At 37.1% G+C, this 18,866-nt stretch overlaps 1 protein-coding gene across 7 annotated transcripts in view; it reads right to left on the bottom strand.

The window, feature by feature from the left end:
- The window catches only part of TENM3 (teneurin transmembrane protein 3), a gene marked incomplete at both ends in the record, with an annotated part of 311,431 nt that extends 293,711 nt beyond the window's left edge, over positions 1-17,720 (bottom strand). For 5 of the 7 annotated variants that reach the window (XM_080343548.1, XM_080343549.1, XM_080343550.1 and 2 more), the window contains 2 exons: positions 2,691-2,969; positions 17,489-17,720. In XM_080343548.1, the coding sequence (XP_080199674.1) occupies positions 2,691-2,969; positions 17,489-17,720 (511 nt within the window). The remainder of the gene's footprint in view (positions 1-2,690; positions 2,970-17,488) is intronic. The other 2 variants (XM_080343553.1, XM_080343554.1) reach the window with 1 other exon arrangement.
- Positions 17,721-18,866: the final 1,146 nt, after the last annotated feature.

Raw genomic sequence — 18,866 nt, 5'->3', positions numbered from 1 at the left:
AATGGTTACTTCTGAGTTCATAAACCTGTAGGATAAATCACAGTTCTTATCATCGTGAATAGGCCCATGAACTACAATAAGGTCTGCTTATGGTAATGGACAGTGAACAGTTTTACTGGGTGAACAGTGGGATCGCTCAAGAACTGGGGGCTTTAGGTGAGGAAAGTATCATCTACTGTTGCATTTAGCTCATCATAACCTGTTGCTCCTTATCAGCCTTGAAGGTAAACATGTTGCATAGAAATGCATTCACCTGTACAACAATTTCATCAAAATTCATTCAGGAAGCTTTCACATATAGCAAAGGGGAACACAGTACAGAGAACTCATCGTAACTCTAACTTGGGTTTCAAAGACTTACCAGATTTGTCAGATTTTAACAGTGTACTGGCACAGCTGTTAACTTCAAGCCACAAATTAACAAACTCACACCTGCAGGTTGGCCCTTTGACTAGAGCACCTGTGCCTCCCAGGATGATATGGCTTCCCTGGCTTTAAATTATATTTTCTATTCTACTATGAGCATTTAACATACTGAGTTCCAACTACATGTATAAACCCGTTTCTCAGCCAAATCTTCCATGTTCGGTGGAAACAAAAATTCAGAGAAAAATACCAAAGAAGATTTAGCTTTTCACCACTTCCATAACGTCTCCGCTGAAATGGCGACACATGACATGGTCCGAATTATGTAAGTTTCTTAACTCTAGGGGACTCTCAAGCCATCAAAATTTCATTAGCCTCACAGCAGTCCTAGTACCTTCTTAAGTTGGATTGCTGGCCTCCCTATCAATACAGAAATCAACTGTAATCCTTTTTAGTGACTAAACTCTTCTTTGAAGTTGTATCAAACATTAGACATCCCTTGCATAATTCTAACCAGTGCAGAATAATGTCTTTTTTAACATATTCACAGTCTTCTCACACCTGACAAAATAAAACAGAATTCCAACTTTAACTTCATGGAGAAAGTTTTGGCATATTGTAATCAGGCATTTTGCTTTTTCAAAAACTGTAAATATAAAGTTTATACAAAAAAGTATACTGAACCTATTGTGCTTCTGAAGAAGTTACCTCTTTGGTCATGTAAAGATACAACTCTCTTAAGGAAATTGTGCATGTGTCTGTGTATGCATGTATATAAAAATGTGTACTTTCAAGATCATTAACGTGGGGTTTTACAAAATAATTAAGAGAACATTTCAGCATAGACCCTTCAGAAGAATAATCACAAGGCTGCTCAAAATTTTTTTCTAGATTGCTTTGTAGCTGAGATATCAAGAGTCATCCAACAGAAACTCCACTGCCAAAAGGAGGCAGGCAAGTACTCCTGTCCTCCTCTTTCAAAACTTGCCTCCAACTCAAAACAGGTTTTCCAAGCGTGAGACAAAACACCTGCAAACATGGAGAGCTGTCTCCTCAGGTACCATGCGGCATTAAGTCCAACACAGAAAGGAGGCTCCCCTCTGAAACAGCCATATTGCACAGACATCTTCAGTTAGAACAGGCCAGAGGTAAGGCAACAAGTGTGAATAAACCCAAAATATAGCTTTGATTTTGTCTTCTCAAACTAAAGGGAAAATAATAAATAGGTAGGACTAAACATTATTGTTTAGAGGATAAAAGTGTGTTTTGTTTTGGGTTTTTTTTTAGAAAAAAAGGATTACCATACATACACACCTACATTGCTGTTCACCACAATTGCCAGCAGATAGAAATAAAATTGCTCTGACTTTTGTACAGCTCAGCAGACAGGTTTAGTAAATTAATAAAATTAAGTGTAGACATGCAGGCAACAGCCATCACTCTAATTTTCATTTTAACTTATTTTTTGTTACTCTTGTTTTGAAATTGTCATATAGAAAGCTATCAAGTTAATAGAACAATCATTTTAATTCTAATAAAGCTGAAAATCTGCAAATAAAACAAAGTTAAACACAAAATGTTTTCTAGGATTTATGCATGTAACATTTAACACCACATTAGGTTCTGTTCACAGTCTCAAGTGGAGGTAAAAAAATTTTGAAAAACTTTAAAAATGAATCAGTCGATTGCATTAACCTATTTCCATTTAAACACTGAGTCTTAATATACAACGGTCATACCCCACATCCTACAAAGCTGCTCTTGAGATTTTTTTTTCAGATTTTAATTGCACAGTAATCCAGTCCCCCAGGCACGTCAAAGGCCACATGTCCCTCTTCAACACAATTTCAATTGCTCTCATCAACTAGGAAGTTTAAAGCACAATCAAATTTCTTTGAGCCCTTTTAATAAGCCATTCTTTGCGTTCATTCATCCATTCTAAGATTCTGCAACTTCTCCAAGATGCCTTGAAGAAGAGTTTACAATGAAACCTTTGACTGCAAGCTGGCCTTGGGGATCAACTTTATCACCACTTACTTAGCTGTTCCCCAAAGGGTAACAGGTGACATGGCCTGAGATAAAACAGAGCTAATCTTTTTTATGATTAAATTCTTTCAAAGTTACAGCTAAAGCATTACAGCCAAAGCTTGCATTAGTTAGGACTGATACTGAAGATTGACTTTTCTGTGAGGAAAAATAAATAATTAATTAAGTGAAGGTAAATAATTCAAGGCCATTCCTTTAAAGATTTAAAATTATTGAGTGCCAACCAAAACAGCAAATAAAACATTGATTTATAGATGGGCATATGCATAAGAACTTACCATTTTCACTGTCGGACTTGTTTTCATGTTCGGTATCAGTCAGAGTGAGGGCTGAGTTGGAACGGCTCGACAGACAGGAACTGCGCCCTGATTTGACCCCCCTGCCCCAAAGTCTCATGGCATGCTCTGGAGACATCACTCCTTCATTTTCAGTATCAGCATCTGACCCTGCACTGATAGAGTAACCTCTGTGGGGGAGCCCCATTTCCGCACAAAATGCCAGTCCTCGACGAGTTGCTGGTTCACAAACTCCTAACTGCCTTAGGGTAAAATTCTGTCCTGATTAGGGGAAAAAAAGATAACAAAAAGTGAGAATTTTTTACTTTTTTTTTTTTTTTAAAAAAAAAAGAACCTAGAAGTAAAAACTCTTCATGTGCATAATTGTCTCAGGTTATCACACTAGTTGTTTTGTCAAAACTCCATAGGTATTACAATCAAGTGGATTCTTTTGTCTCTAGCTCTCTGCCGTGCCCCTTTTCATCCACACCACACCTTAGCACTGTTTTCTTAACTGCTTAAACACATCGAAAGTGCTCCTGGGTAGGAAAGAAACATAATAGAACCTGAAAACTAAGAAAAGCCAATTCAGAACACAAAAGGATTAAAAATAAAGGGCAAATTTTTTAATTTTTCAAAAAATGCAAGCAGTAGCAAGGTATTTGTCAGGGTTATCTTCTTTTTTGTCCTGGTTAGAGGCCAAAACAACAGGCTATTTTCTCCGTTAAGACGTCAACAAATGTGGCAATGGAAAAACTAAATGGCAATCAAACTCACTTGCTCTTTATTACATCTCTCTGCCCTACTTTAATACACAAATATAACCAAACAGGAATACAGCCACCCATTACCTGCAAGGACTACAGTACCATGGTTATTTTTCATGTTTCTGTATTTTGAGAAACATTTTAGGCTTTTACTGCTGAAGCAAAGTCAGTGCATTTTAAACAGACTTTAAAGCCTCTGTTTTGGGGCAGAGCAAGAGACATAAGTGAATCCTAAATGATTGTATTAATAAATTAGGTGCAATAAACTCATGGCACTTCAATAACTTAAAGTGTCTAAATTATGCGACACTCTAAAATGACTGCCTTTTTAATGGCTGTGTCTTCATCCTACGTTTATGTCTGTAGATTTAAGACATTTTATGGCACATAGACACTTGGGCAAGCCCACTTGTATGCCTATACCCATAATGCTTTTCCACCCTAGCCCACGGTTATCTCATAGCTCTGAGAAGAATTTAGAACACACATTCAATTTGTGAATTTAACAGTAAAATTAGTAATTTAACAGAAAAATACTTTAGTAAGATAATTAAAGCTTATAATACAACAAGAACAGAATCCTATCAATCAGAAAGTAAAAGTATTGCAGAAGTGTGAATACAGAAGCGTAAATAATTCCTGAAATATCAAGAGTTACTGCCCTGTCCACTGACTTGTTTTAAGTGAGCCAGTTAATTATTTTATTGCTGTGGTCATATGAAGTTGTCACTGTAAGTTTCTTCACAGTCAGAACCATAAATGAATTCTGACAATGACTTTCACAAATAATGAAAATCGGTTACTACAATTAGGTACAAATCAAACTGTATTTATTATGCAACTGTGAATAAACATTTGAATGAAAACACAGCTAGGAAGGTATATATAAAAGGACTAAGCATACCTATGCCTATGTCTGAACAGCATGAAGGGTATAAGAACAGGGCATCACCGTGCACACTGACAGTGTCCCGTCATTTTTAAAGCTGTCATGCCATGTGAATTTTTAGGTTTTGTGAGAGTTGAAACTAGTAAGAGAAGCAAACAGGCCAAGCAAACCGCCCAGTGGTAGCAGGGTCAGAGCTGAAGGTAGTAAAGCAACTAAAATGCTTATTATTTTGCATTTTGGTAAATAAATACTAAGGACAACAGTCTAGAACACTGTTTTTTATGTGTTTAGTACATTACTACATGAACCTACATTTTCAAACAGCTGCCTGAAGTCAGAACCAAATACAGGAGAAGCCCACGTGCACATGTGTATGTGCACAGGTGTGCCCATACACACATGACGTGACAAAGGCATACACACAGTTGCATATGCAGCAACTTATTGGTTCCAAGAACAGGGTTTTGGGAAGCAAAATGGAAAGGAGAGAGGTATTTTTGACTAAAGACAAGGTTCCTTGAGCCAGTAAAAAACCTGCCATCGACTTCGAATCTGTAATTTGTTATGCCTATGGTCCCCCTAACCTCAGAAAACTGAGACCTGAAGGTGAGGAAGGATGCAGACGGACACAGATGCTGCCTCCAGAGCCCCAGCTGGACCAGCCGCAGTGGGCGAGCATCGCGACCTGCAGCTCCTCAGCCAGCCTGCCCCACACAGCCTCATGCTCCCCCCACCACTGCCAAAAGGACCTCTCTGCACTCTGAGATTCCCTCAGAGAGAACATCTGTGCACAGGCATCAATCTGAAGAGAACAGTCTTCCTCCCTCCCCCCCCATTTTTTTTTTTCCTCTGAAGCAAACTAGTATTTATAACAGAAACTACTTCAGTCATTATATAATGACCTTCACCATCACTTTCTAGGAGACTCGGTCTCAGGCATAACATACCACCTACCAGCTGTTACTGGATTTTATGTTTTACTTTAAGTTTACAACAGCCTACCACCACGTGAAATATTTTCTTCTTTTTTTCCTCCTCTTATGGTTAAGAAAACCAAAATGGCACGTCACAGGGCCAAAACAGAAAAGGGGGCAGGTCTCTACATTGCTCTCTCATCATATTCAATATATTAGAGGTTTTCACTACACAGAGAAGTTTTACAGCATAGCCCAGAAATGATGTAGCAGCTTTAGAAATATCAACCTAAATCATCTTCTGAATTAAAGCTTTCCTAAAGAGCTTTACTAAGAGGATTGTACTCCGTATAAGTCGCCTACACAAATAAAAACCAACCAACCAAAAAAAAAAAAAAAAAGGCAAAACAAACAAAAAACCAGAAAAAAACAACAACAAAACCCAAACAAAGAAGTTGACATGTAATAACATATACTTGTGTAGGATTTATATCCCAAAGGAAATCATACATTCATGATAAAAACATTTTACCTCATCTTAAGATTCCTAAACAATGTAAACAGGAAGGTTTCCAGGATCCAAGGGAACCTGAACCCAGCTGGGACACAGACCTAGTGGGCAGCAGAATAGTTGGGGGCTTTTACCTGACAATGAACAATACCATGAAATAAAAATAAAAATTGAAAAGGAGGTTGTAGGAGCTCAGTGGAAAAAAAGCAAAAGGAGTATGAAGACAAGATGTTCTCCTTCTTGTGTTCTTAGAGTTTCTAATTAACCTTTCCAGGATAACTTCAATGCGAGGGATTTAATAATTGGTTTCTTACACTGTACACACATTTTCAATTTCTCCCACTGACAATACGTGCCTCAACACTTCATAACGACTTAAACACAACCTGGCAATTGTAATGAACTAATTCCTGAGAAGAAAATGTAGATACAGAATGAACAGATATGCATAGTGCTTTTTTTTTCCCCCGTTAAAAATTATGAAGTGTAAAAAAGAAAAAGATTAGACACAAAGTTTCAAAGAGACTTGTTCTGGAAACACTTCTAGGAGTGTTGGTCTATTTTCAGATGATGTCTCATGGAGTTTTAAAAACTGACAATAATGCTGTTTATTACCACTCTACCATGAGATACTGCATTTCTCTTGGCTGGGAATATCAATTTATGGGTAGTGTAAAGAATGCTGACACCCTCCATTTGTGCAGATAAGAACAAAATTAATGTAATAACTCTAAAATAAGTTTCAGAAGCTTGCGCACCCATCACTGTTATAGCATTTGCCAACAGCAACCACACAGATCTACCTGTTATGTTGCAACCACTTTCTGTGTAAGCAATGATTGATGTACAATTGGTATACCTCCTTAACCACATTAAAATACACACAAAAATATACCAACATAATTTATACATCTATATGTCTATATATATAATTATTAATTTTTAAATGACAGAGTGTGCATGTATTTATTTCTCTCCAGAACCACACCAGTCTAGAATTGTAACTGATTTTTTAGTTTAATCAAATACTGCATACAACTTTGATGTATGCAGAAATTATGCATTATTTTAGAAAGTTAGAAGTTAACAGCTTGAATTATATGGAATGCTGATGTACTTGTTCACATTTGTTTCCCTGGCCTAAGTTGGAGAAGTCATTCAAAGACACCCACGATAACTTAAGGTTAAAGTTGGAAATGTTAACTGTTGCGATGGGTTTTTGAAGAGGATTACTAAACAAAAGGCCCTGTGGTTCTTCAGTTGTCAGTCCCTCCTATAAGTTGGATGTATACTACATATATACACAGAGATATTCTCTTAAAAAACATGAAAAGAGGAAAAAAACAAATGGAAGGAAGGAACAAAAAATATCCAACAGAGAATTTGTCAGCATCTCCAGAATCAGCACTGTCCTTAGCAATTCATTAACCACTGCTAAGTTGACAACTCAGATTTCAGCAACAATAGACTATTTTGGAAAAGGGTGGGAAAGAAAACAGAAAACAAAAACCAACCAAACAAACAAAAAACCCCAACCAAAACAAACAAACAAAAAAAACCAAAACCAACCAAACAAAAAAACCCACAAAAGGCCTCCAAAACATCTGCCTAGTTAGCATAAAAACACACCCACTCCTCCGCCTTTTAAACCAGAGGAATCATAATTTGACTGCCTTTACTGACACTGGTTTTGTCATAAGAGGACAGACATGCTCCCAAAAAGGCAAAGGTCCCAAACCCAGCCAAGCCCATACTCAAAATTCTGTTTAGTTTAGCTCCTGCTTACGTTTCTGATGAAGTTTCATGCCATGTCTGCTGTCTCTGCATCCTCAATTACTCATCAGTTCCTTTTCTAATCTGTTCTTCCTTTGTATCTTGCTGCCTTCTATCTGCCTATAACACCTTTGTGCCCTTCAAAAAAAAAGGGCATTTTCCCTATAGTCACTCTGTGATAACGCATGACAAAGGTACATACTTAGAAAAACTGTGAAAAAATTAAAGTTATACAGATGCAAAAGTAGGATCTTTTTCTTTTAATTAAAAGATCTCATTTATTTAGAAAATATGAGGAAAAATGTTTTTCTCAGGTTTTTACTTTTCCGTCTGCAGACTACTGCACACAAACATGGTCTCATAATACAATGCTTATCATATAAGCTTATTGTGTAAGCAGCACTAATGTGTGAGTCTTACTGCAAGGACCATGCTGTTTTCTGTTGGTTTGACACAAGAGAAGTATTCATTTCCTCCTGTATCCGTGTTTAGACACTATGTAGTGGGCATGTTTTTCCTATTTGAAGCTCCTTACCTGGAGTTCATTCTCCATACCTCTGAGAACTTTCAGTAGAGCAGAAGCCAGCAAACAGCTACACCACATCTCTGAAATGTGCCATCATTTCTGTACAACCAAGAGCTCAACACAACTGACCTAACACAGTAGTACCTTGGTGTTCCTAACTCATGCATATGACAACTACAAAGGAATTAGCTCTGCAAGTTGGCTGGCCTGTTCACTTTATTAATTTCTGAAAAACACAGAGTTAAATTATGTGCCTGTCAAAGACATAAAAAGGAACTTCATTGTATATAACAATAGGCAGCAAAACTGTCCCTTCTGTTTTCATGGCACTAGCTGGTCATTACTGGACCACTGAAAACAGGAGGTAGACGTCATCTTCCTAAATGATCAAAGCAGGTCTGGACTGTTTTAGTAAGCATTCCATGCAATCCTGTGAGATTTTAAATATCATCTACTTTCAAGTGTCAAATCTAGCTGGTTTCTTAAGGAAAAATATGTAACCTCTTTGTAAAGATTTTTTTTTTCCATGTACTGGGGCAAATACAGTGTGGCACACTTAAAAAGCTGGTCCTTCTTGAGAAGGACTGGAGACAATTGGAAGTAAATCTACAGTAGGACAACAAGTTTGCTGTAAAGGACAAATACTTTAAAAAAAGAAAACAGCAAAACACAGGCCTTAAATACTCTACAAAACTCCATTAAGAAGTGTAAAAGTGCTTGCTCCAGAAGTCAGAATGTTAAGCGGGTAGAATACAATTACACAAAAGAAAGAATGAGTAATAGGTGCAATACCATCCATTCTGTCACACAAACTTCACAATATATTTACTAGAAAGGTGTTTTCAAAGCTGTAATTGCAGAGTTATATTTGCTAGGATGCAAAAAATAGCAGTGAAGACTGATTAAAAATGAGCTTTGCCTATGTTAACACCTTTTCTTTTGACTTGGCATAGTATTTTGTTGTTATTACTTAAGCCTGATTTTTTTCTTTTGTTTTTCTGAAAATTATCTGTGAAATTTAAACCATCCTAATCCACTGTATCACATTTTCCTCCTCCTTTTAATTCCTATGTTTTTCTCTTCACTCATCACAACCTTCTTCCTTGTCACCTCTTAATCTCTTCTTGACCTTTCTGCTCTATTCACTTTTCCATTTCACCCTTTTTTCTTGTAATTATCTGATTTAGAGTGGAGTTGTAAGATTCATATAAAAGATATTTCCTTCTCCAGTATATCCAGTAAACTACATGATAATAAATAGCATTCAATTATATTAAATCTTAGCAACCGTGCATGTAATTTTCAAGTGCTCATTATTCTGAGCAAACATTAACGACACAGTTCTCACATTTCTTATGTGCTTTCAAAAGCATATGGGGAGCTAAGTCACGGTCTCAGCGACTTCTGAAAGAGTTAGTGCCAGATACTGTGAGTTCCCTGAGCTGCACTGACTGCCACTCTTGGTAGAAGAGCTTTATGTGAGACTCAAAATCTGAGTAAATTCTCATTTAAAAAAAAAATAATAAAACCCACCCAGCACACTTATTGTTTCATGGCAAATAAACTATTTCAAACCTTATACTTAAACCAGCTGTGTATTTTTACTAGCATTAAAATACAGAATCACAAATGCTAGCCTGGGAAAATTTTTATTCTAAGTAGTAGAGCAGAATCGATGTGAATGAAACAAAATATCTTCCTGCCACTGGTTTTCCAAATCACGGTTCAAACGTGCACACTTCTGTGCAGTATGGGAGACTCACAATTTTATTCCCTGTTAGGCTTGAGGGTGGCAGGGGATCCTCAATACTAATCCACAGACTAGAACATAAGAAGCACTTCTTAATCTAGTATGAGGATAAAGGACTGTTCATCAAGCCATTCTGAAGTTACCACAGAGATTAAAGTCAGCTGAAGATAATTTCACAACTGCAAAATTCAAAGCTCTAAGCTACAGCATCAGCATTCATATTCTAGCAAATGAATTAATAATTTGAACATTACAGTTCCAAATTTGGGGATTTTATATTAAAATCTGGTTTTATGACTACAATTACATAATATACAAACTAAATTAAGATAAACTAACACAGCTGTTCAGATCATGGCCTGCAAGGATTAAAAAAAAAAAAAAAAAGGATTCAGTACATTTAAAAGAGAAATACAATTCCATGGGCAGCAAGGAATGCAAAGTCTGGATCATGACCAGAATGACAGTATAGCCATTTGAGGCCTTTATCTTAATCTTTGGATCCTGAGACCAAATGATCAACGTTTCAGCATCCATTTATTACAAAATACAAATAAAGCCTAAACTTGATAGATGTGAAGAAAATATGACTCAAGGATAAGCAATGTAAAGATGATGGATATCCAGTCTGCAGAAAGCCTACAACCACAGGTGGTTGACAGGTACGAACTGCTGTATTACGGTCAGTACGATGCTAACAACATGACGTATGGCTTGTATTGGAGAAAGAAGGTGAGAAGGAAGGAGGCAGCTTGAAGGGAAGCAAGCAAAATAGAGCTCAGGCTCACTGCTCTTCCTCCATGTGGGAAGCAGAGAAAACTCTACCGTTATTTCTGCCTTTCTGCCAGGGAAGACATGTCTGTCTCAACAAGTAAGCAGACAGACCCACAGAGGGATTTGTATCACAGCATGGCAGAAAACTTGATTAGTTCAACAGGTTCTGAACTGGTATAAAGAAAAAACTCAACACACCTATTCAGAGTAGCCCATACATTTCTGTTCGTAAGATTTCATAAACAAGTATCGCCCATATACGGGAATCAGCTCTGCAATGCATGGACAGAATCAGGCAGTCAGACCAAGTTCAAAAAAGAATGGAGAATGCCAACCCAAGGATTTCTATGGAAATGAAAATCTCTTTTACTCTCTCTCACTCACACTTCCTGCCACATCCCCCAAAAGGGTTTCCATTCTTTAAATCTCCATACTAACCATAGCGCAGCATTGTCTTACTTTAGATTTTATATTAAAATATCCATTATGCTAAGGACAAGAAAGGATTTATGACTCAACCTATTTATGGCACTGCAAAGCAAAAAAGTAGAAATACAAAAGTTGAGGCAAACAAGTTCCTTGGCTCTGCCGCTTCCTCTTTCAGCTTTAATAAGCTCAGTAACACTGAGTACTGGCTCCCAAGCCAGTAAGTTGTGACATTTTACAAACTAAGTTCAGAAAGTATCAAAGAACTTTCTGAAGAATTATTCCTATTTTACATCTCAGCTTCTCTTTCTGCATTTATTTGCCAGTGATGGAATAAGCAATCACTGACAGCTTAGCCTGTCCCCTGACTCTCAGCCCTTAAGCACTAAATCCAAGAACAGGACAGACAGGACTTTTCAGCCTCTTTCATTCCTTCCCTCACCCCATCTCTAACCACACACTTTTCTAGCTTTATTCTCTTCATACATGTTAACAGGCTAAAGGAATTTTTTTTATAGTCATGCATCTGATCCATTTGTCTTGGTCATTCTCACTTTTTATTATGAACAGGAGCAGCACATACATCTCAGTATAAGAGATATGGAAAGATATCAGAGCAATTACAGACCCTCTACAGTATCTTCCTCTCCATGAGGCTGAAAGTCCTTGTGAAGACCCCTTGCTCATCTTGTAAATGCTTAATCATTATGATCAAGAACTTAATTGTCTTATTTTGCAATGGGCCTAGTCAAAGACAAGGTTTCTACTCTGTGGATCAAGGCTGTGTAGAAATTCCTGATCAAGCAATCTACTGCCAATAACCAAGGTTGATTTTTCCCTGGAGAATCACAATTGCCCTTTGTCTCCAGATCCATAGCTCATCTACAGACCATGACTCACAAGGGGCCAATTTCAACTAGATGAATACCTTAAAGCAAGTATGCATATCACTGAGCGTGAGCTAAATATACTCCTAATCAAATAGCAGTGAAATGTTTTTCTTAGTACTACTCTGTAGCTAATAGAATAACTTTAAAAGTCAACAGATCCTTATCACCTGGAACCTGAAAACCAATTAACTTCTTATTGTTGCTTTAAGAAGTAACTAGTATAGCAATGAAAGATGATAATATTACTTAGCACTTACAGCGCTTTTCATCTTCAAAGCATTTTGCAAACATAAACTAATTAATCTTCCCAACACGCCTGTGAGGTGGGTATTATTATTCCTGTATTACAGATGGAAAAAAACCCACCTCTGGCAGAAGGTTATGTGCTTAGCTCAAGGCCACAAAATTATCCAGAACATATTTGCACTGTATGCTGCTTACAGAAGTTACCCACTCAAATGGGGCAGATACTGCAGGTGGCCGTGTTTTAGCATAACAAAAAAAGTATCTTGTCATGATCACAATCAGGACACATCTTGTACTGCAGCCAGGAGCATAAAACACTAATTCTAGTATCCGCCTCAGATTTTGAGAGACAGCACTTGTCATGTCACTGAATGGCGATTAATTTGCTCATCAGGAGATCACAAAGCCACTTAGGTATCGTTTCATACCTTCCTGTAAACAATGTGCAAAGCAGGATGATTCAGGTTTATTGAGAATCACTTGCCTACTCAATAGTCAAAATCAGCTCACCAATAAGGCATAGGCAGTGCGAGGTCAAAAATGGTGTTACATATCTACCCTTCCACTGCTTCACACAGGTAAGTTTAAAATACTCAAGCTTCAGGTTTAAAAACATGACCATTTAAATCCTTTAATCCTACAGGTGACAGTTATGGTGACTAAAAAGATTAATCATTTTGCTGTCCAAATAACTCATTTTGAGCAGCTAGTATTTAAAGGCAACAGACTTCAGAGTCATATTACATTAGGATAGAAGCTGCAATTAATTTTTCAGGTTTCTCAAGTCTTAAAAATGTATCCCTGACAGTGTTTTATATCTGAAATAAGAAAATAAAACTGTTGAAGCATATATGTCACTGTTTCAGGTCCCTCTTTTGCTGAATAGTGAGATTTTTCTAGCACCTAAATCTAGTTGTTACAGGAGTGTCAGCTGAATGATAGCTATGATACATCTGCACAGTGTAATGTACTGTACATGGCTTTGCTTTTTAGCAACCTGGTAGCAGTGATCCAGCATACTGTAAAAGGAAAGAAATCATTTTTCTTTGCTTGTTTGGTAAGTTCAGCCCATCTTTTTTCAGCTCCAAAGAGTTATTAGGGCATTTAATCTAATTTAGGCATTTCGGTGTTCCAGAAGAGTAAAGGTACAAAACCATCCATACAAGTACTTTCTCCTGCAAAACTGAAAGTGATAGCATGAAAAGAAATTGATATTGAGACTTGGCTGACAATGAAATGTTCTGATTGATAAAGATGGTGAACTCATTTTCACCACCAGCTAGAAAGACCGAATACCTTTACCTGGAGGTTAAGCTGTAGTTGACTCAAGCTTTCAAAAGTAAAGTTTAACAAAACTTGCACTACCACATCAGGTCTTCTATTAGCAAAAAGTGTCCTGCAGCTCAACTTGTCTACTCACACAGTTTGCAAACAGTATTGTGACTATTTTGTATGAAAACATGAACACACACAAATCTGCACTGCACCCTATCACCTTGTGCTTATGGATCCCTCTATAGGATCACTATACTGTCCTGCAAAAACACAATTCTTGGAAATAGAAGGACGATTCCAAAGAGGTATTGCATACTCCTCTCTTCCCTTTAACATGTATCTTATGGCAAATAAAATATGCTTTTTGCATGTCAGTATTTTTCTTACTAACTTAAGGCACCTATATAAAAACTTCCTCAGTTCTTATCAATCCAGGTTTGACTCACGATCTCCTGCAAATTATTTTCACATTGTTATATTATTACTTAAAATTATTTTTTCCAAATGCAATTTTTAAAATACTATTTACTTTCTATATTTCCACAATTCTTCCCTCCCACTCCATAGTCATGCCACACTTTCATTTATTTTTGCACAGTAGTCTCCTATGTACATTACATTACTTCACAAAGCAGTTTAATTTTGTAAACACAGGAATTTCTCTCTGTACAACAGAGAAATTCAACTTTATGCAGTCAGCTTTATTCCTGAATTCAGCAAGATACTTGGGCATATTCCAAAATACAAGCATTTAGATTGCTGAATTCACTTAGAAGTTGTACATTTAAATCAGGCTGTTCATTATACTTGGATACTTTGAAACATAAGAAAATAAGTGTGCTCTTCCTCCCTAACGCACAAACAGCAAACAATCGTATCATCACACCTTGAAAATAAATCACTTTTCATGGCACTTCATCCATTGTCAAGGATGAGATTAGGTATCTTGTCGAAGATGCAACATGAAATTAAGTATCTAGCTTAAAAATACTTGTAAAGAAAAAAAGCTCCTGGTCCTCATGGCTAGGTGCTGAGTTCAATTATTCACAGGCTTACCAATTTTTTTTTTAATCTTATGTGGGGATTAAGAACAAAGGGCAAGTGACTAAATTCGGAGTTCTAAAAATAGTAGGCTAAATAATCCTCATCTAAAGAATTTAAAAACAAAAACAGTCTTGGAACAGATGAAGGGGCTTCAAAAGCAGCAAAGGAGACCACAGTAGGTCTTAACTCTCGCTGGTGTTAGCTGGAAGCATGTTGCCTAGATGAAGCTAAAATTTCCTAAACAAGCATACTCACTCTCCCAGTCTCATCAACTGGGTTTCAAAATTAACAAGATAAGCCCAGTTATATAATAATAACTCTATGTTCAACTATTTCACTATATGTTTTGAATGCTGTTTTTAGAATGACAATAACACACGTATGCATTTTAAGCTCTTATTTCTATTTATCCAATGAATCTCAAACAACAGAAATTCAACAGATCCTGTGACTGGAACTGACAACTGGAGAACTTCCTCTCCACAAGCACAGATCTCCTGCGATAAAGCTACCACTGCACAGCACAGAGCACACCTATGTCCTATGGCGGCATCGCTTTCTGAATTCCTGGGATTTTGGTGAAGCAGGAAGCACAAAGACATGTACAGAGACAACTCAGGAAGAAGAGGTGGGAAAGTTCTGATCCATCGACAGAAATCTTTGAAAGTCTTTACTCCAAAATTTGAGCTGTGAGAACATACTGACATTTTTAAATTGTGCCACATTTGAGAGACTCAAGAAACTCATATAATTGCTCCAGTAGCTTTCCAGCCGACACTGGAAATTTGATATTGTTATTTTACACAATCTGGGGAAAGAAAGAAAGAAGGGAGGGAAGGGAGGGAAGGGAGGGAAGGGAGGGAAGGGAGGGAAGGGAGGGAAGGGAGGGAAGGGAGGGAAGGGAGGAAAGGGAGGAAAGGGAGGAAAGGGAGGAAAGGGAGGAAAGGGAGGAAAGGGAGGAAAGGGAGGAAAGGGAGGAAAGGGAGGAAAGGGAGAAACACTGGTACTGAGATTAATTTTAAAATTTAATTTCCAATTACAGGTATTTATTTAAACTTGCCTTTTTCTGCTTATGGATTTATTTCCTGTTGATTTAGCAGGCTAGCATGTAATTAGACTGTCAAAGCCAGGTATCTGCACTCTTTCTAGGCAGAGGGGAGAAAAAATAAATACAGGGAAGCGTGTTTTATGTATTATTTAAAAAACTTTGGAATGACCTTGAACACCTTTTCCACAAAATGCTTCCAGTGCCAGAAGCAGTAAATTCTCTCAATCAAAGATGAATCAAAGGAACACACCATCTAAGACTGCAAAACAAGCCCTTTCTAACCTGACCCTATCAAACCTGCAGGTAGTCCCCAAGGGTGCTAAACCAGCACACATTAGAGGAAGCCAATAAGCCATACAAAAAGAATTGAAAGGACAATGAGGAAAATGAAACAGGCACAGATGACAGTGCTGAGACCACTGAAAGGTGTCACTACACATCCCAGACTGCTGGTTTAGGCCTATAGAAGTGTAATTTATTGCATATTGGGCAATAAGTATTAGCTAAATATTATGTGCTTTTCTGAAACAAATGAAGAGGAAAAAGGCCCCAAGCCCCAGTGCACCATCACGTGTGACACGCCAGACTACCTAACTTCCTCTATTTCCTTACTGCTATTCAAAATTAATAGTACAATATTCAGGCAATAGTTTATGAACTCATTAAATAAATGGTGCCTATTTTGAGATAATTTTGTCACTACTAAGGAAGTGTCTACACTACAGGTCTTAGCAAACTTCCTCTTGATTTTACCCCATTAAAGTAAGGAGATCAAGGTGACGAATCACGTAAAAACTAGAAAGCAGCAATGACCTTAAGTTTCAACACATCACAGAAACCAAAAATACACAGCAGAAAGCAGACAGACTACAGCAGCAGCAAGCCTCAGCTACATGAGCCTAAGAGAAATATTTTTGTTTCCCTTGCAAACATTTGTAGGCAAAAAAGTCAACACCATCTGCCCAGCTCTAATTCTAATGTAAAGTTATTCTACTTGGAACAAAGAAAAACCACCAATGGGGAAAATATTTTTAAACATTTCTAAAATTAAAACTAAGGACTTCCTCACAAGGATGAAGCTTTATTTTTCTACCCCTAGATCTATTCTTGTTTCCTCATAAAAGAAAGGCCTAGGTGTAGGTTCACATAGCTTTTAGCCTAGCTTTATCCTTTGAGATAGCCAGGCTGCAGCACTCCATACACTTCATAACTTTTTTTTTTTTCCTCCTTATATTAATTAGTTTAGTTGTAAAAATGCAGAAATGTCAATTCCAGGTACTACAAATTTGAATCTAATTCAAATTCAACACTGAGCTCTGGCAATCTGTTAGCATCTGGTTAGATATCATAGATGTCCACTAAAAAAAATAAATCGTGCAAGAAACCCAAACGCATTAATTGTGAACTGATTTACCTTACTCACTGTACATTGCTCTGTTACTGCCCTTGTGACCTAAAAGATAAAGGCACTGAGCTAATGCATTATCTGTATGCTCATCCACACATACTATGTTTCCCCAAACCCGTCCATAGGGCTTGGCCTTCTTGGAACAGTTGTATTTGTTTATTTTGATTCATTTTGAACCTATTTACATTTTGGGTATATTGGAGTGGCAACATTTTGGGCAATCTGTTAATGATTTGAATTTATGCTGGGGGTCTAGTTTTTAAACTGTAAGGCCTGAATACTTCACACTTGAGTCTGCAATGCTGTCACTGACCCATTGCCCAACATAGGCCGTTTACTTAACTTTCGCATGCATCATATATTATTTATTCCAAAGATGGTACACCATGCTTTCCAATCTTTGTGAAACATTTGGAGAAATAAAACTGAAGTGTATTATGTGTGCAGAGTACTACTAAAACTGATGAAACTGTTATAATAACATACTCTTCCTGTAGCAAGGATATCTTGTTACTTGGTACTAATGCACTATACACTCTGAATTATAACATCTTGCCTACCTTGTCTGGTATACTCATCTGCTTCTCTGTGGACCAAGTCTTTTACCCGGTTTCCATACAGCAACCTAGAGGAATCATGATCAAAAGCTTTCAGGGTCTCACTGGAGCTGTAAGACTTCTGCGTAGGCACTCTGCACTCCTCATTTTCTGCGGAAGAATTTGTATAGCGCCGCTCCTTGTCCCGTCTGCTCTTTGTCAGGGAGCAATAAGGCCTACGTTCCTTCACATCCATACTTCATTCCTTCTCTGTGCACATCAGTCCAGCTTATTTGGAAGTCTTCTCTACATTCAGCTTACATTCACCTATAACAAAATTAGAAAGACAACCACTGATGTGTTACAATGTTCTCTAATTGCTGATTGCTTCCTAACTGTCTGAAAGAAAAAGAAAGATCTGATCAAAGATGGGTGAGATGCTTTTCTGTAATGTTTGCAAGACTTCCCAGAGTTTCATGCATGACCTGCCCTGATAAAAAAAAAAATTAGCAAATAAATTTTTGTGAACACATCACTTCCCATTTTTATACAATAGCTTAGAAGATTAAAAGAGAATGAGAACTGGCCAGAAAAAACAATTTTTCATCTTTAAGAATGTGTTACTGGTCTGAAGTCTATCTGAAGGCAAGTTGTTTTCTCTTTCTGAAAAGTATGCACACTTTAATGGCTAGTCTGACTTACTCCTGCTTGTCAGGAACTTCTAGTTTTAATGTCTTTTTTATATACAGAGTTCCGCAATTTTTTATTGTCATTTCTATTCTAAGAAAATTGTTCTCATCAAGAATATATACACGTAATTTCACAGCAAGCTACAAAAACATTATAGGTGATATGCAGGAAGTCTGCTCCAAGGCAGTATATTCTATGTAAGTTGTGCTAGAAAGCAAGTAACTAGTTGATTTGTAAATGACAGTCAGAAATAGCTTTTCCTTCTCTCAAGTTTTTAAGGAATATTGCAGTAAGAATCTTATTTCTATTACTAGTTATTTGTCTTTAGTGTTTCATTTTGCTTAGTTTTCAAAATAAGGCTTCCCAGTTTCATCTCTTGGGTCCAGCACACTTAACCAAAATCCTACATTTCTGACAGAGCAAGAAATAGTTTGAAAACTTTACTTTTGTTTTTTAAAGGGTGCCAAAATAGAATAAAGAACATAACTGAAAAAAAAATCTAAATGAAGAACAGTTCCAATTATTTGAATAGTTTGCAAGTGCATCTGTTAACTGAGGCCTCTATATTTCTTGTTTAACACCTTATATGTTAGGGTTCTCTCCTCTGGTTCTCAAGGAGAACTTTCACCTGGGTGCTCCCCTCAATTCAAAGTACTTAAATATCACAAGAAATTGTTTTACAAAAAAATATCAGTCAAGTCGTTTGTGATGT

Source organism: Nesoenas mayeri (assembly GCF_963082525.1).
Source record: "Nesoenas mayeri genome assembly, chromosome: 4".
NCBI lineage: Eukaryota > Metazoa > Chordata > Aves > Columbiformes > Columbidae > Nesoenas > Nesoenas mayeri.
The sequence above is the reverse complement of the archived record's forward strand: the minus strand, read 5'-3'. Positions and strand labels throughout refer to the sequence as shown.